The sequence below is a fragment of the Camelus dromedarius genome, chromosome 16, assembly GCF_036321535.1.
Source record: "Camelus dromedarius isolate mCamDro1 chromosome 16, mCamDro1.pat, whole genome shotgun sequence".
NCBI lineage: Eukaryota > Metazoa > Chordata > Mammalia > Artiodactyla > Camelidae > Camelus > Camelus dromedarius.
The window spans coordinates 31,020,527-31,037,849 of NC_087451.1; the positions used below are offsets into that span (position 1 = coordinate 31,020,527).

At 54.5% G+C, this 17,323-nt stretch overlaps 1 protein-coding gene across 3 annotated transcripts in view; it reads right to left on the reverse strand.

Moving 5' to 3' along the window:
* The window catches only part of MGAT5B (alpha-1,6-mannosylglycoprotein 6-beta-N-acetylglucosaminyltransferase B), a 65,906-nt gene that overhangs the window by 21,390 nt on the left and 27,193 nt on the right, over window positions 1-17,323 (reverse strand). For all 3 annotated transcript variants that reach the window (XM_031469180.2, XM_064495490.1, XM_064495489.1), the window contains exons 8-10: window positions 17,011-17,180; window positions 2,836-2,967; window positions 1,356-1,489 (exon numbers count right to left, since the gene is read on the reverse strand). In XM_031469180.2, coding sequence (XP_031325040.2) covers window positions 1,356-1,489; window positions 2,836-2,967; window positions 17,011-17,180 — 436 coding nt within the window. The remainder of the gene's footprint in view (window positions 1-1,355; window positions 1,490-2,835; window positions 2,968-17,010; window positions 17,181-17,323) is intronic.

The following is a 17,323-nucleotide window of genomic DNA, read 5'->3' on the forward strand; positions in this document are numbered from 1 at the left end:
ATGACTCCATAGTCTTTCCACTCCACCATCACAGATGCTGTTCCCACAGCCTACAACATCACCACTCACTCTCTCCCCTGCCATCTCCCTTCCCTCCAGAAATCTCCTTGGTACCCACCCGACTCCAATCTGCTGGAAGCACAGTGCCACCAGATGAGCTGTTAGAACAGTCACTCTTCTCTTGGAGAAGCCTCATGAAACCTTGCAATGGGCCCTGGGGAGGGAGTTTTGTCCCCACAGAGCTGTGTGACCTTAGACAGGTTACTCTACCACTCTGGGCCTCAGATACCTCCTCTAGGCTCCAAGGGTCCTTCCCACCTTCCCAACCCTCTGGGAGCCAATCAAACTATGACTTATGTATCCAGAAATCTCATCTGCCTCTAATACAGCCTCTCTGAAGAGTAAGACAAAAGAAGACCCTACATACCCAAAAGAGATGCATTCATTTGACAGGCTAAGCAGAGAGCAGCTACTTTACTTATAAGCAAGTTCCTCGGGATCCTGCTCAGGGCCAACTTTGCTCTTAATTTAGAGACAATCTTAACGAGGGTGCTTATCTGGCTGTGTGACCCACAGCCTTCAAAGAGCCACCAATTAGACCTGCAAGATGCTGCTGGAGGCAGACAGACTGACGACGATTAAAAGTGACAGCTGACAGCCTCCCAACTAGAAGAAAAAGCACCACATCAAACAGCGACAGGAGAAGGGGCCCGCTAGCAGGGGACACGGCTGCGCACACCTCCGCCGCTCCCGCAGGGCAGGCCTGCACCAGAGAGACAGCACTCACCCTGAGTTGTCAAGCAAAGGTTAAATCGTTCTCAGCACGCTGCAGGTGAGAGGGGAGGTCAGCGTGTATACGTTTTAGAGTCTCATTAAAACTGGAGAGAGCTCAGCTGGAATGACTTCGTCCCTTCCCGGAGCCCATCATCGGCAGGGGCCCCAGCCCCCACCCCCAGCCTCACCCCCACTATCTCCGATGTTGGAGCCTCCCCGAGCACTTCCATTTCCAGAACCTTCCGGTTCTTTCCACACCCATCTTCACTACGTCTGTTCCCTCTGCTTCGAAAGCCAGCCTATCCTGCCCCCTCGCCACTTTGTCTCCATCCACTTTGCAGTGTCTCTCTTTCTGGAAGGGCCACTGGATCCTCTTTGTTCTGGACCCACCAGAGGCTTCCTTTCTGGCTCGCACATCGGCAGAGAGGGGACTGAGGCTTTCCTGTCCAAGGCTGATGGCTGGGTGTGTCCCTGTCCCCGCACAGGCCCCGAAAGGAGAGAGAGGAATGGGACCTTCTGCCTCCCCGGCCACCTCGGAGAGCCACGTCGGCCCCACCCCTGCCCCGCGGCCAGGTACTCACGGAACATGGTCATGAACTGCTTGGGGTTGAGGTTCCAGTAGCCCCAGTTGGTCCGGTAGCCGTGCAGCGTGGCATACTCCTCATGATTGTACGCAGGTTCTGTCCCGAAGGTGTCGATGACCCGGATGCGGCACCTGCCCCTCCCACCCCCAGGATGAGGAACCAAGGTCACCAACCTCCCTCTGTCTCCCTGGGCTGGGGTTGCCCCAGCCGTGGGCTCTGTAGCCCAAAGGTGGCCAGTCAGGATAGTGCACGGTGTGGTCAGGGCTTGGGCTCAGACATTACTTGGCTGTGTGGCCACAGGCAAGTGCCTTAGCCTCTCTGGGTCAGCTTCCCCATCAGTCACATGGAGATAACACCCCAGCTGTCTCAGGGCCTTACAGACACACCTGAACTGTGGACCACCAACTCAGAAACGGTTAATTTTTACGGCTGCCCCAGGGGAACCTAGAAAGGGACAGCCTGACTGGAGTGGGGTCCCCCCCCACCGCCCCAGGGGTCACCTGTACAATTTTCACTCCCGAGTCCACAGCCCCTCTGCCCAGGGGCCTGACACCCTCAGGACGATCCCGGCCTCTCTGGGCTCAGATGCAGAAGAGCAGAGCCCTGGGGGACCAGCCACTGCCAAGGGCCAATTGCACCTCAAAGTCTCCTTGGAAAGTATGGCCACTTCAAGTCGGCATCCCAGTGGACTGGAGGCTGTGTCCCACCCTGAGGTCTCTCTCGACAGGCCGAAGCCCAGAACTTCTCCCTCCATTTGGGCCACCCCCAGGGAGTGAAGACAAACACTGAGACTCAGACGGCCCTACAAGGAGCTGCCTCAGCCCGAGTCCTTCCTAGTGACCCAGAACTGTGCACAGACTGCTGAGGTCGGCACTCCTCCCCTCGAGGAGGGCGGGGTGGGAGGAGGTGGCCCCGTGTGCACGGAGAACAAGCATCAATAATAAAGCAATAACGCCGCCTGTCACTTTTTTGTTCCTAATAAAATCACGTGGACAGTCAGTGGGACTGGAGTGACGTCATAAGCAGCAGGGCTCTCTGTGCTAAATTAAACCCCGTGTCCGCTGGCTGGGAGCGATGGCGATGGTCTTCCTCCAGCCCAAGGCGGGGTGGGGGGCAGGAGGAAGAGGGGAGGGGGCTGCTGGGTCCCCACACAGAGGTCACACCCCAGTTACCTGCCCTGTTTCCTTCCCCCACTCCCTGCAATTCCCCTGCCCCTCTGTCTGGGTAAACTCTGACCCCACCTCTCAGCCTGCCAGGCAGCAGCGGGGCACTGGGGCGGCTGGCTGCGGCTTATTAATTTGTCAGCGAGTCAGCCTTGGCCGGGAGGCAGAGCTGTCTGGGAAGGAAGGTGGCGGGGGAGAGGGAGCCTCCCCTCCACTACAGAACCCAGGATGGTGCAATCCCCCACCTCGGGGACCAGCTGGCGGCTGGGACCCTGTGTGCCACTGCCGCCGCCACCCTCCCGCGGCCCTCTCACCGGTACTTCTTGAAGGAGAGCCCCATGTGCTGCTTCATTTGCTGCAGGCCGTGGTAGTCGGTGTAGACGAGGTCGAAAGGCAGGGGCACGGTGAGCGGGCAGCTCCCCCGGCCTGGCGGCACCCCTAAGTTACTGAGAGAAGAGCCCTTCAGAGTCTGAGCCCCGAGAGGGACCAACAGACAGCAGAAACCCACCTTCCCAACTGGCTTGTATCTGGGGGCCTCGGAGCCCACCCTCATTCCTACAGCCTGGAATAGACAAGCCGGGGTGGGAGGGGGCACACTGTAAAGGAAAGTGAGGTCAGCGCGTGAATCCTGGCAGACTCTTGGAGAGGAAGGGAACAGGCCGGCCGAGTACAGTTACGTATGTTTCCCACTGCACAAGGGGAACTGAGATCCAGCCCAGGCTGGCTTTGGAAGCCTGCACCTGGCCTGTGCTACCTGCCAGAAAGAAGGGGCGCCTTCTGTTAATCTGCGCAGCCCTGCAGGGCTGTGTCTGCCCAGAGGCAGCACCTTTATCCAACGTTCATGAAGCACCATAAATCCTCACTGTGGTCCTCAATGCGGCTTCGGCGTTTGTTTGGAGTTGAAGGGGCCCCAACCCCGTGCCTCAGTGGGTACAATTCTGCTTTGCTGACTGGCCCCCGGCCAGGGGAGGAGCCCAGCCCCGCCGCACAGGGGGCCCCGACCCTGCCTGCTGGGCCGCTTACAGGCAGGCGGGCTCTCACCTGGGACAGGGCTGCCCCTGCTGATCCAGTGCAGAGGCTTCGGGTCATCTCACTGGACCCTGAAGGACATAGCCTCCCGTCTGCTCAGTCCACCTCCCTGGAGACAGGCTTAAAGCCCCCTGCCCAGAACCCACGGTCCAGCATGAACTTTGTCCTGGACACCTCTGCCCACCACCCAGGAGCCCCTGCTTAGCCTGACCGCACACCCCCTGCAGGGATGATGAGGCTTTCAGATCAATGGCTCAGTGAGTCTGAACTGAGCCGCTGGGCCAGGCAGAGGGAACGGTGCTGGTCCCCAGGGAAGCCCCCAGAGATCAGCCACCCACCTCGCCTGATTCCCACCTCCCTTCGATCCCCGGTCCAGATACAGATGCTGGAAGGCATCTGTGAGCCCTCCCAGTGAGCCCCTTCAGGGATCCACGTGGCAAAGGGCCACAATTATCAGTCCCCTGGGTCACATCCCGGGCTCCTTGAGACAATTCACGCCCGGGGGAAAAGTACCGCCTGGACATCTTTGCCCTCCCCTGCTCATGCTCGGCAAGACACCAGCAGAAGCACTGTATACACTGTCCCCCGAGCTCACTGCCCACACTAGTGCCTTTTCAGTAATGTTTATAACCTGATGACAAGGCCATGATGGAAAGGTGTCAGGTGACGGAGAGCAAGGCCTAAGGGGTTGGCCTGTGCCCTGCAGAGAAGGGCAGCAAGAGACAAGGGGCTTTGTCTTTGCCTACCTGTCCCCAGCCTGTGCACCCCGGCCCCCTCAGCTTCCCCACACTGGCTCCCCCAGTGTTAGGACCTTGGCTGCTAAGTGGGGAGAGGGGAGTGCAAAAACCTGATAACCATCTCTCCTCACTTATCTGTAAACTTAAAAATGGCCAAGTGTTCCCTGCCCCCATCCATCCAACCCTCCAATGAATTCCTCTTTTCAACGAGATCAACACAGAGGACACTCAGAACCAGGGCTTCAAAGGCAGGTCGTGCTGCTTCAGCTTTTTTGTTGAAATACTCAGAAAGCAAAGGAGCAGCAGTGCAGACGCCAGGGGTCTGCAGCCGTCACAGGAAAGAGCTCCCACAGCCTGGAGACTGCATGAAATATTTGGTAGCATTTTTAAGTGTCGAGCAGATTTGGCATTCTACCCTGTGGGAGCCCTGTTTTCTTTCAAGTGTGGGCTTTCTCTCACCCCCCAAAACTCCTCTAGGCAGACAGAGCATCATTTTTGTCCTGGGCTATAGAAGCTCCAGGTTCAGGACAGACCCTAGCCCCCCTCCCCACTTCCTCCACTCAATTAAGAACCACAAATAGAAAGACAAAGTGATGATTCCTCTTGCAGAAGCAAGGGAGGGGGTGGCAGCTCAGCTCATGGAATCTGGGTCTGGGAAAATTAAGACAATTCTGAAAATATAAACCGTAGGTGGGTCTAGTTGCTGCTACCTGCGCCAGTAACAAGGTCGACTTTCCAGCACTGCCTTTCGGGCTGGTTTCCAGGCAACATGTTGTCCCTCTGTGGCCATGTGTGGTACCAACAGAGTCACAGGGGCTTCTTCTGGTTGTCCCAACCCCAACCACACTCCTGGGTCCCAGGCCCAGAGCCCTTGAAAAGCCAGATGAGCAAGTCACAGCTCTCTCCTGGGAGAATGACTCCACACTGATGTTCTAGAGAGTGTCACCACCACCTTCATAGCTACCATTTCGAACACGGGTTCCATGCTAGGCACTTTCAACTTATTAATTCATCTGTTCCTTTCATCTGGGCAACCACTCTAAGAGATCAGACCCATTCCCATCCTGCTCCTCTCCTTACAGGTTAGGAAACAGAGAGGTTTAGTCATTAACCCAGGATCATACAGCCAGGAAGGAGTGGAGCTGGAATGGGAACCCAGGCAGTGGGCTCCAAAGCCCACACTCCCACCCATTAAACACTCCTTCCTCCAGGGCCACGGGGCATCAGACAGCACCACGGTGGACTGCTGGGCCACGGGGACCTCCCGAACCTGGAGCCCCGGGCTGCCAGCAGAGATCCAACCCCGGTCCCAGCTGTGTTGCTAACCTTGGAGAGTCATAGCCGCTAGGAATTTCATTTTTCTCATCAGCAAAAGATAAATACCAATGCCTACCTCACAGGTTCCTGGTAGGACTGAGAGAGGCAAGGTGAGTGAAGCTTCCATTGACTAGTATTACTTTAGTCATCCGTTCTGCCTTCTGAATTTCCCAGTCTGGCAATGCACTTCCAGACCCCTCCCCTCATACACACCTCACCGCCCTCACTTAAGGCCCCCGTCAGTTTTCAGCTAGAATCTTGAGATCATTTCCTCTGTATTTGGCCCCCCTCCAGTCTTGCCTGCCTCCAGTTTTCTGGAGAGATTTGTCCACAATGTCAGCCTGGTCTGTGACCCCCCATTCCATCCTATCCTTTCCAGAAATGTTTCACCTCCTGCTCCTTATTTAAAACCTTGCCTCCTCCTCCAGGAAGCCTTCCTTGGTCCTCCAGGCAGAGTGAGATGCCCTTATCCCTCTGCCCCCCCATCCCTCTGCACTGTCCTGAGTCACCTCCTCACAACTGGCCCCCCTACCCAGCCCCGAGGGCAAGGCCAGGTTACCTCTGAAAGCCCAGAGCTGGGATAGGGTCTGACTCAGTAAGTATCGTGGTGTTCACGAACTAATTAATAAACCAATGAACCAGGTGAACCCCCAGGAAGAATTGGTTTAAAGGTTGAAAATGTGGTCAAGAAAGCATGTTAGGGGAGAGGGGGTGGGTGGGTGAGAGGAGACCAAGGCAGATGGGCGACTTCCGGGGTGATCAAGTGAGTAGCCCCCCGGTTTGGACTGGGCACAAGTGGCCCCACGGGTCCCAGGGGGCCAACACGGCAGGAAGGAGAGAAAGGGAGACAAACAGGTCCAGAGACGGCAAGTCCCCTTCCCAGGAGGAGTTAACGAGGAGCCACACGGTCCCCCATCCCTCCAGCCCTAGAAAACAAAGACTTTCAATTTAAGGTGACTTCACTGGAGGTAAGTGTCTGCAGCTTCCTCATTACTCTTGTCACAGGGAATCTGAACAGAGCAGAGAGGGTCAGCTGAGGGGACAGGGGGGCTGTGGTTTTATCACTTGTAATTTAAGTTCCCTTTTATGGGCAATTTTACGCTAAGTGGTTGGTGGGAACAGTGACATGAATTGAAAAACACGGGCTCCTGACAACCTTCAGCTAAAGGTGCGCAGGGAGGCCCGGCTGGACAATTCCACCTTCCACACCGACTCCTCAAAAGGCCCCTGTTCAGACGTTTTTGTCATTCCAACGTCAGGTTCCTCATTTGCCTTTGGACTTTTCGGGGCTCACGGAGCCCCCCCACCCCCACAGCACTGGTGAGAGGGAGACAGGTAGCATTTCAGTGTGAAGGGGCCTCAGGTGCACCCGCTTAGCAGCCCTGGTCCACCCACTACCACACCCAACACTCGGGAAGTTTCCATGAAATTGACAAATTGGGTGATTGGGCTGGATTTCCAGATGTCCCCAGGCCACCTGAGTGGGAGTCTAAATTCAGATGAAAAGGGGTGGGGGAAGGGGGTGATCTAGGGAAACAGAACCTTTCTATGGGTCACCTGGTCACCTGGCCCTGTGCCCAACCCAGATTAATCTGCCCATGAAAGCCAGCCTGTTGGGGGAGGGGTGGGAGGAGCAAAAGATGGGGAGTTCAGGTTTAATGGGGACAGTTTCAGCTTGGGAAGTTAAAAAAGCTCTAGAGACAGATGATGGTGATGGCTGCACAGCTACGTGAACATACCTAACACCCCTGAACCGCACATGGTTAAGATGGTCCATTTTACATTATGTGTATTTTACCACAATTTTTTGCGGGGGAGGTAATTAGGTTTATTCATTTTTTTTTTAATGGAGGTACTGGGGATTGAACCTAGGACCTCGTGCATGCTAAGCACGTGCTCTGCCACTGAGCTGTACCCTGGTTTTGGCTTTTTTTTTTAAATTATAGTAAAATTGGGGGAGGGTATAGCTCAGTGGTAGAGCGCATGCTTAGCATACACAAGGTCCTGGGTTCAATCCCCAGCACCTCCATTAAAAAATAAATAAATAAATAAACCTAATTACCACCCTCCCCCAAAAAAACCCAAACTGTCCACACTGGCAGTGCCCATGCCCAGCCCCACAAGCACATGGTCTCCTGCCCCACAATTCTGGGGCTCAGAAAATAGCCGGAGCAGGATGACTCACTTTTTGCTAAAAGATTAAGAGGGAGGATGGGCAGACAGGACAAGTGGGGAGGAAAAAATATAAACTACACCCAATGGGGGGAAAATCCTCTGCTGGGAATGAAAACGCTGAGCTCTGCGCAGTGAGGAGCACCCCTGGGCGTGAGCTCCGGCACGAACTTGCTGGGTGGTCCCGCACAGACGTGGAACCGCTCTGGCATGCACCTGCACTCCGGCTCCATGAGGCGTGGAAACATCTCCACAGTCCCTCCCAGGCTAAAAATCTCCGGTTTTTTTCTCCCTGTGCCTTTGGTCTATGGCTGGAAATAATCTCTCCAGGTAGTGCTTAAATTCTGGAACACACTCTTCCGTCTTGTCTCTGTGTGGGAAGGACCTAATTAAAAAGAATCCTTACAAAGTGCTCCAAGATCTTTGGTTCCAGGTGCTAAGGGTACACAGGGAACTTTGACTTCCCTGAATCCATCTCCTTGATGGGAGCACCCCGGCTGGGCAGCCAGGGACCTTTGTCTCCTCCGGGGCCTGCTATCCCTCTGACCCCACCCGGAGCCCATCTCCTGAGCCACCCGGCACTGCCCCCGTCTCTCTCCCGCGGACCATTGTTAGAGCAGGCTGCTGCCCCTTCCCCGGAGCACAAGGAGCGTAAAGAAGCAAACCCGGAGAGTTAACGGGGCATCTAACGAGCTGCTTTAGAGGGTGGGTTAGGATCACTAACAAGGAAGGTATTAAATTTTCCGGCGGGGTTTTCTTCTCTCGCCCAGCATGGGCTGACCTTCCTGTGCTCAACAAAAGACACTTGCTGACGCTGCCATGATGGACCACCCTCAGCTTCTGTCTCCTGAGAAAGCAGACATCCCGGTGCCCGGGGAGGGTCAGGGGTCACAGCTAAGAAGAGCCAGGTCCCCAGTGGAGGCAGGGCTCAGAGGAAAAGGGAAGCCAAAGGAAAAGCAGATGGGAGCAGAGTCCAGCCACTCCTTAGCCGAAGCCTGAAGGAACCACAGGCCGGAGCGTTCTAAAAGGGAACTGGGCAGCTTGCATAGGGCCCGTGGCCCGAAGCTGACACTTTCGTCCCCAGCATTCCTTCCTGGTAAGCAAGCTCAGGACTAAGAATAGGGCTGCCGCTCCCAGGAAAGCTGGATGAAACCACAGACTCATTCCTCCAGCTCCCCAGGGGCTGCCGGCAGAGGAACGGGAACACATCCCTTTGGCTCTTCCCTGCCTCCATCCTTGCAGACAAGCCCCAGTTTATATAACAAATGCGTGTGAATGTTGAGCACGAATCAAGGCTTCCGCCATCCAAGCCATGCTTTAAATGTCCTGGGAAGGTGGCTCTCCAGCCCGGGTGCAGGTTAGAGTCACCGAGGTCTACTACAGCTCCTGACGCCTGGGCTGGCCCCAGAGATGCCATCTCTTCCCTCTGGGGCGGGGCCTGCCATTGGGATGTGGGTTTTCAGTTCCTTGGGGGATCTTCGTGTCCTAGGGGCTCTCACAGTTCTGGCCAGTTCCACAAACCTTTGTGGAAAACCAACCTGTGCAGGGGCTTTGGCAGAAACAAAGATGGGTAAGCTCTACTCTCAATGCCATCAGAACTAGCCCTGTGGGAGATCTGGGTTAAAGGAAAGATATAGCCCTGGAGTGCCGGCCATGAACCATGCGGGGGTCCTGGTCCATTTCAGAATAGCCTAGAAAAGTCTGGCTCCCAAGAAGGCCTCTCTTTCACCAGAGCCCTTTTGTGATATCAGGGAAAGTTGGAAGGAGCGCCGGGGTGATCCGTACCATCCTGTGCTTCTGCCAGCTTCACGGGGAATGAAAAAGTCCCAGGCCAGCCCTGCCCCTGTTCTGAGCCCAGAGCAGTGGAGTTCTGTGTGGGGCACTTCAGTCTCTGGGAAGTTCACCCCACTCTCTACCTTCCTCCTTTCCAGCCGCCATAGGACGTGACCTCCTCTTGCTCAGGACCCCACCTCCCTTTAAGGGAATCCATGGCTCCTGAGACTGGAAGATGTACTGATGCCTCCCTCCGTGCCCCCTGGAACTAACTGCACCTCCTTATCCGTCCTCCAAAGCCTTCAGAAGCTAGCCCTCCTCTTCATCCCCTCTCTGACTCCTCCCGAGCTCTCCCCCCTACTTGGGTCGCATGGACCTTGGCCAAGGGCCTGGGATTTCTTTTCAATGTCTCTTCCTCTGCAGCCTTCCAGCCCCAGTGTGGACCAGGCCAGAGCTGGAAAAGGCGACTTGGCCATGGCATCCACGAAGTCACAGGCCAGCATCAAGACTTAGTCAGGGGCCTTGACCGGCAAGAATCAGACTCCCACTCTTGGTGGCTCAGAGCAGCACGGAGTGGGAGGCGCAAGGACTCATCTCTCTGGGATCCTGGGGAAGGAGGAGGGGGCAGGAACCGGCGTGGCTCTGGGCCCCCAGCAGAGGTCCCCCACCTTCCACGGCATTTAGCTGTGCTGCACACGATTCCACTACGCAGTTTAAAACGCCTCCCTGGAGCCCAAGGAGGAAGAAGGAAAAAGAAGGCAGAGGATGCAGAGTTTTAGTGTAAATTAGTCATTTGACTCTCATGCCTCCTCTCAGAATAGGTAGGGGAGGGAGAAGCACGACATACAAGAGGCCCCGAAGTGCCAGGCAGACGCTGGATGTAGCTCTTCCTTCCCCTGTTCTAATCCAACAATGAAATATTTCAAGCATCCAGAAAGTTACAGAAAATAATCCAGCAATGTCATGAGTACCCATGCTCCCACACCCCAGCCTCGTCAAGTTGTAAGATTTTGCCATATTTGGTTCAAATCTTTTTTTTTTTAAGGGACAATACATTATAAATCCTGGGCAGCCTTCGGGGCATTCTGAGGGTGCCCACTCTCCTTACAACACCTCCCGGCCCCTCCACCTCACTCCCGGCAGATGCTCGTCCCTCCTACATCAAAGCATCGATGGGGAGGCCCCAGCCCCCTGCCCCTTCCCCGTAGCCCCATCGGCAGCCCCACCACATCCTGCTCTCTTCCTCTTCCAAGCCATCCTCTGGGGCCGCTGTGCACAATGCTACCTCCCTCCTGTACTTTCACTGCCCTCTTTTCCGTCTCCTTCACCCCAGTATTTAAACCGGCTTACAGATCTCCCATCTTGAAAAGTAAATAAGCAAACCTTCTGTGATGGGTTACATTGTATCCTCCCAAAAGATGTCGAAGTCCTAACCCCCAGTATCTGCGATGTGACTCATTTGGAAACGGTCTCTGTAGATGATCAAGTTAAGATGAGGTCATGTTAGGGTGGGCCCTCATCCAAGATGGCAGTGTCCTTATAAGGAGAAATGTGGACACAGAGACAGACACAATGGGAGGAAGATGATGCGAAGACACTGGGAGAAGACGGGCATCCACGAGCCACGGAGTGCCAGAGGCTCCCAGAATCCAGGAGAGAGGACGGATCAGGTTCCCCCTCCCAGCCTCAGGAGGAACCAGCCCTGCCAACACCTTGATTTCAGATTTCTGGCCTCCAGAACTGGGAGACGAGAAATCCCCCAGTTTGCTGCGCTTTGTTTCCAGAGCCCCCCGGAAACTCACACGCTATCTGCAACGTCACTGTCCCCCCGACTCCAATTCTCCCTCTCCTCCTGCCCACAGCCGCGCTCCTCCCAGAAGAACTTGACTCACGACTGGTTTCCACAGCAGCCCCCTCATTCCACGACCCACAAACTGCTGGCTTTGGTCCCCACAACCCAATCACAATGGCTCTTTCAAGGCTCAACAATGACTTGCATGTGGCCAAACGCTTTGGATGCTTTTTCAGTCTCCTTCTGACATCTCCAGTCACACCCTCCTCCGACGGAAGCACCTTCTCCATGGGCATCCGCTCCCTCTCAGTCTCCCCTGCCAGGACCTCTTTCTCCAAAAAGCCTTTAAATGTTACTGTTTCTTAAGTCTTTGCTGTCAGGCCCTTTTCCATATCACTCGGCAATTTTGTTCACACTTGTATTCAGTGGCTACCGAGATGCCATCTCCATTCTGAGCCCCGGGGCCCATCACTGAGCTGTCTCCACATGGGCAGCTCTAATTCAGCGTGTCTAAACTCAAATTCAAGGTCTTTCCCATGTGCCCCCGACACCCAGCGCTCTTCTCTCCCCTCCCCCCAGAGAACGGCAGCGCCGTCTACCTTGCGGCTGCCTTGAACTTGATAGATCAGCCTGGTTCAGGCCAGTCTCAGTCAGTCACAGCCAGATCTGAACGAGTTCAAACCCTGCGTCCTGCCTGGACTGGCTCCTCAGGGTTTATTGGACGTGACCTCGTCAAGCTAGGCTGAGCATGCGGGACGGGATGTGGTCCATGCCTTCGTCATCCTCTGGGGACCCTCCCCAGTATTTCCCTTGAACAAACACTGAACAAAGAGGCTAGGAGACTGATTTCCACCGGGGCCAGTGCTTGACAGCCAAGTTTCCCCTCCTTGTCCTCCTTACTTAAACATTCTCCTCTCAAGCTTTCATCATTTGCCAGTTAAGTCAACTAATTTTCTACTAAACCCAATTTCACTCATGGAGGGAGGAAGAGCTCAGTAATTTTTCCTCATGCCATGTACTATTAATGATGCTTGAAATTATGCAAATAAAATGGATGGGCACAGCCAGTTCTGGGTGGGCGAGAAGGGAGCAGCTTCACGTCAAAATGCCCACGGTGGATCCAGGCATCCATGAGGACGTCTCAGATGCTCTCGACGGGGCTCTGCCTTTGCCCCTCCTTCCCACCGCGCACACAGGGCATGGGCAGGACTGTCTGACATCCCCGCACTGCAGTCTTATCACAGGGCCTGTTGTACCCACATGCCATCGCTCTCAACATCTTCCAGCAGCAAAGCCAGATGTGGACTCCGTGCAAGGCCCCAGACACCCCTCCAGTGAGACAGTTAATTAAAGCAGCAACACATGAGCAGCAGAGACAAGTGGCTTATCCGTCCAGCCTCCTTGTCTAGTCAGTGGCCAAGACATCTGCCGTGAACATCTGTGAATAAACTGCAACAAATGTACTGGCAGCGTCTTTGTCCCGCTGCCTTCCCCCCACGGGTCATTGTGCCAGCCCGGGGAGACGTTTCTCTTGTAGAAGCCAAGCCACGACTCTCAGAGTTTGGATTACCTTCATATCCTGTTGACCTACTTTCAAATTACTGTGGCGCCAGCTGCCTGGAGCAGCCCCACAAGGCTGGGGTGATCCCGCCGCCTCCTGCAGAACCCACGTCGGTGCCATGCTTGTACTCAGGGCTATCTCTGCCCACAACCCCTTTCCAGGCTCAAACAGTCACCATCTAGCAATGGACTACATTGGGCTCCCCCAGCCCCCAAATCATATGTTGGGGTCCTTACCCCCCAGAACCTCAGAATGTGACCATATTTGGAGACAGAGCTTTTACAAAGGTGACCAAGTTGCAATGAGGTAATTATTGTGGGCCCTAATCTGATATGACTGGTGTCCTTATAAGAAGGGGAAATGTGGACCCAGACACACACACGGAATGCCGCGTGTAGGTGAAGGCGGATATCAACGTGATTCTTCTATAAGGTGACGAACGCCAAACACCACCAATAAACCACCAGACGCTGTGGGAGAGGCCCGAGACAGAGCCTCCCACATAGCCTACCTCCCAGCCCTCACTGCTCATTAGACCACCCGGGGAGCTTTGAAAACCTGATATTCGACCCCCACCCCAGACCAATGAAATCAGAGACCCCAAGAGTGGGGCCCAGAGGTTGGTCTGTTTCTAAGGAGGTTGTGTTGCAGCTGAGGCTGAGAATCCCTACCTGAAATGAATTCTACCCCGGTGGATGCTGTGAATTTTATAGACAGAAGTGTATTATGTCTCCTGGGGAAGGTGGTTTTCTTTTTTTAATTTTTATTCTTTTAGTTGTTTTAAATTGTACCTGGTAACAGATTTAGAAAGAACCTTCCTGAGGCTCTTCCGGGAACCAAGCTGTCTGGATATGATTTACAGCTGTAATTGGAGAGGGGCAACCTCTCCCTGGAGCCCCTGCTTCTGGGAATTTCAGATCTGCAAGAGCTTGGCAGGTAGTGACTCACTGGTGGGAAGATACAGATTCTCTGTGGGGTGTGCGTGTGCATGCATGGGGGTGTGCCTGTGTGCATGCATGTGCACGGGTGTGTGTCTGCAAGTGCTTGTGTGCAGGGATGTGCACCTGTGTGCATGCGGGGGGTGTGCACACATACAAGCGTGTGCACGTGTGGCTGTGCATAGGAGTGTGCGTGCATGCATATGGGTGCATGTGTGTAGTGAAAGAAATGGCAGCAGAGGCGTATTTCAGCTCTGGGTGCTTTTCATCAGGGTCCCCATCTTCACTGCTCTGGCCCCTGTGATGGGCAACCGCAGCCTCACCAACCACAGGCTCAGCGCCCACCGGGCCCAACAAGTGGTCGGAGGCAGAGGAGGTACTCTGGGCAGGCAAGGACTCAAGGTCAAGGCTGAAAGGGGAGACACCCCAATGTGGGCTGAGAAGCAGAACTGAGTTAAACTCCTGCCTCTTAGGGAGACTTGTCAAGTACGTCCTCTCACGGAAGAACGGGTCTCTAAGTGTGATGCTGGGCTGTCACAGATGCCTGGAAGCTCTCCCACTCCCTGAGGGAGCAATAAAGGAAGGAAGTTCTCACCCCTCTGGCCCCAGAAAATGCATAGTCAGAAGAGAAGACTCAAGCTGAAGGCTGCTGGATAAATGTGAACTCATCTAACCTTGAGGTGGAGCCAGGTGTCAGTGGTACTGACAGAAGGAAGCTCTGCATGCACCGGGGACTGTGTGTGGCAGAGCCTGGGAGGAGGCCTCTGGGCGGTCCCCAGCCCCAAGTCTCTTCCCACTGCACCCTGGGCATTTCTGGAGACCCAGGGAATAGGGGCCACCAGTCCTTTGCTTGTTGTTCTGCCTGAGGCCGGTCTGGCTTCCCACAGCCACCAGCTATGTCATCCTAATTTGCCTGAGACTTCTATGGCTTCCCACACATCAGGTCCCTTTCTCCTGCCTCCTCCCCATCTCTGCCCCATCTGACTTTCCCCTAGGAAGCTTTGAGGCCAGGGAGAGAGGTGTCTTTTCATCCTTTGCAATGTTAGCTGCCTCTGCAGTGTTCTGCTCTGCATCTCCTGAGCTCTGTTCAGAGGGAGCAGGGAGTGGGCATAGCACAGCGAGCAGCAGTGTGCCCTGGCGGGCAGCGAGAAGGCACCCCCAGCTCTGAAGTGGCCCACACAAGGGCAACAGCTTGTCTGACAACAAAATGCCACAGGGCGAGCGCCAGTGTGAGGGGCGTGCCGGTTGCCTCTCCCAGCACCGGGCAGCTAGTTTGGTGGTTCAGCACCAGCTCTCGGGGACAGCTCCCAGCCTAGCTCCTTCCCACTCAGGTGACATTCAACCAGATGGGGCGGAAGTGCTATTTCAAGGTGGCCCCCAGAACTCGCTGCCCCCACCTGGGATGTGCTTCCCAATGCCTCTACAGCCAGTTAGGGCAATCTCATCCCAATAAAGGAAAAGAAATTCACCAAGCACAACAAAAATCCCAAGGCATATAAAGAAAATATTTGACACCTTTAATTACATTAAAATGAAGACCTGGGGGAGACAGTTCAAGTGGCAGAGCGCACACTTAGCATGCAAGAGGCCCTGGGTTCAATCCCCAGTACATCCATCAAAAAAACAAATAAAACCTAGCTACCTCCAATGCCCTTTCCAAAAAAAAAAAAAAAAAAAAAAAAAAAAAAAAACTAAAATGAAGACCTTCTGTTCCTAAAACAAAACAAAACACCATAAAGAAATGACCAAGACAAGCCACAAAGAGTGCAAGGTAAGACCCTAACGAGATGTCATGGTACAACTTCGCACCCCCAGTGAGGAAGCCCAGCAACACTAACTGTGGGTGAGAAAGTGGCCCCCTGGGAGCCAGTACATGGCAGGACTGAACTGGTGCAGTCACTTAGGAAAACAGGTGGCATTTTTGTGTCAAGCTAAATTTTCAGACACTCCAACTAAGTCCCAGCAATTGTGCACCTAAGTCTATCTCAAGGGAAAAACTCAGTCCACACCCAAGAGAAACTCTGACCCAGGCACACCAGGTGACATGTACCAAAAGGTCCACCACAGCATCCTTCAAAATAACTTGTAAAAACATGGGAAAATGCCCACAGACAGGAGACACCGATACATGATTATGGCGCATTCACACAATGGAATGTCATTCAGTGATGAACATGAATGAGATGGAGCTACAGGCAACATGGATGAATCTTTGAAACCTAACAACAGGCAAAGAAAGCCAGCCTTAGAGACTGCAGAGTAGATGCCATTCTTACAAGGCTCAAACCAAACCCAAATAAAACTAAAACCATGCGTTGTTCATGGATCCATGAATTTGTGAAACAAACTACTTAAAAAACAAAAAGCAAAGGAATGATAAACACAGAATCCATGTTCCCAGTTTCCTGGGGCAGTGGGGCGGGGGGAGGCAGAGGGGTGGGCGAGACAAGGAGCCCCCAGGCAGATGCGAGCGACCTGGTAGGTAATACTCTCATGGCGACCATGGAAGACCACTCCACCCTTGGGCTTCATAACATACAGCATGTATATTTTTGTATGTATCAAATATCATTGAATCAATCTTAATAAATAAAAGAAGAAAAAGCTTATATATTTCTACAGCCCACAGATATAGTGGTTAAAAATAAACCTAATCATACTCGCACATGCGGACACACGATGCTACGACCCTCATCACCACTCTCCCACCTCCAACAGCATAAGAGGGACCCTGGAAAGGCAAACACTCATGAAAGGGTGGCCCACTTCACCACCCTCCAGGTCTTCCTGATCCCTAGACCCCAGAATAGGCCCAGGAAGGAGCCCAGTTCCAGAAGAGGTCCCCTGAGGCTGCACCAAGCCCACCAGGACGGCAGGCAGAGGGGACCCCATCTGTATGTGGCTCAGCTCCACAAGCCAACATTCGTCAGCCCCTGAGCACAAACACCAAGGCCCCCGTTAGCCCCTAGATGGAGAACGGGACGCTGTTTGAACAGCACTCCACAAATATGCTCCCTTGGTGCATCCCAAACATGGCCAGGCATCAGGGTCGGGGAGGAGGGGGTGGGAAGCAGAGGGAGCAGGTGGAGGAGGAAATTAGGAATGTCACTCTCTGACAGTAGCAGGAGGGCAGGGCTCCCCTACCTTCCCTCCTCCCATCCGGCACTCACCTCTGCAGCTCCTTCAGGGACACTGTGATCCGCAGGCCGTGGCCCAGGACATACAGAGCAGCCAGGATGTCTGCCCACTGCACCATCTCCCCCAGAGGCCCGCCCTTCAGCACCCGCGGGCTGAACACGTCCCCAGATTCCTCCGTCAGGAAGCCGATGTGGACAAGGATCTGGGCAGGGTTGGGGGAGCACAGTGGGTCAGCGTGGAGAAGCAGCAGCCCCCGGCCTGGACACCCCCAGGGAGCCCCGGCCAGCAGAAGACACTGTCTCCTGCCTGTGCCTGGAAAGGAGCTTTCTGGCACCAGAGCACAGC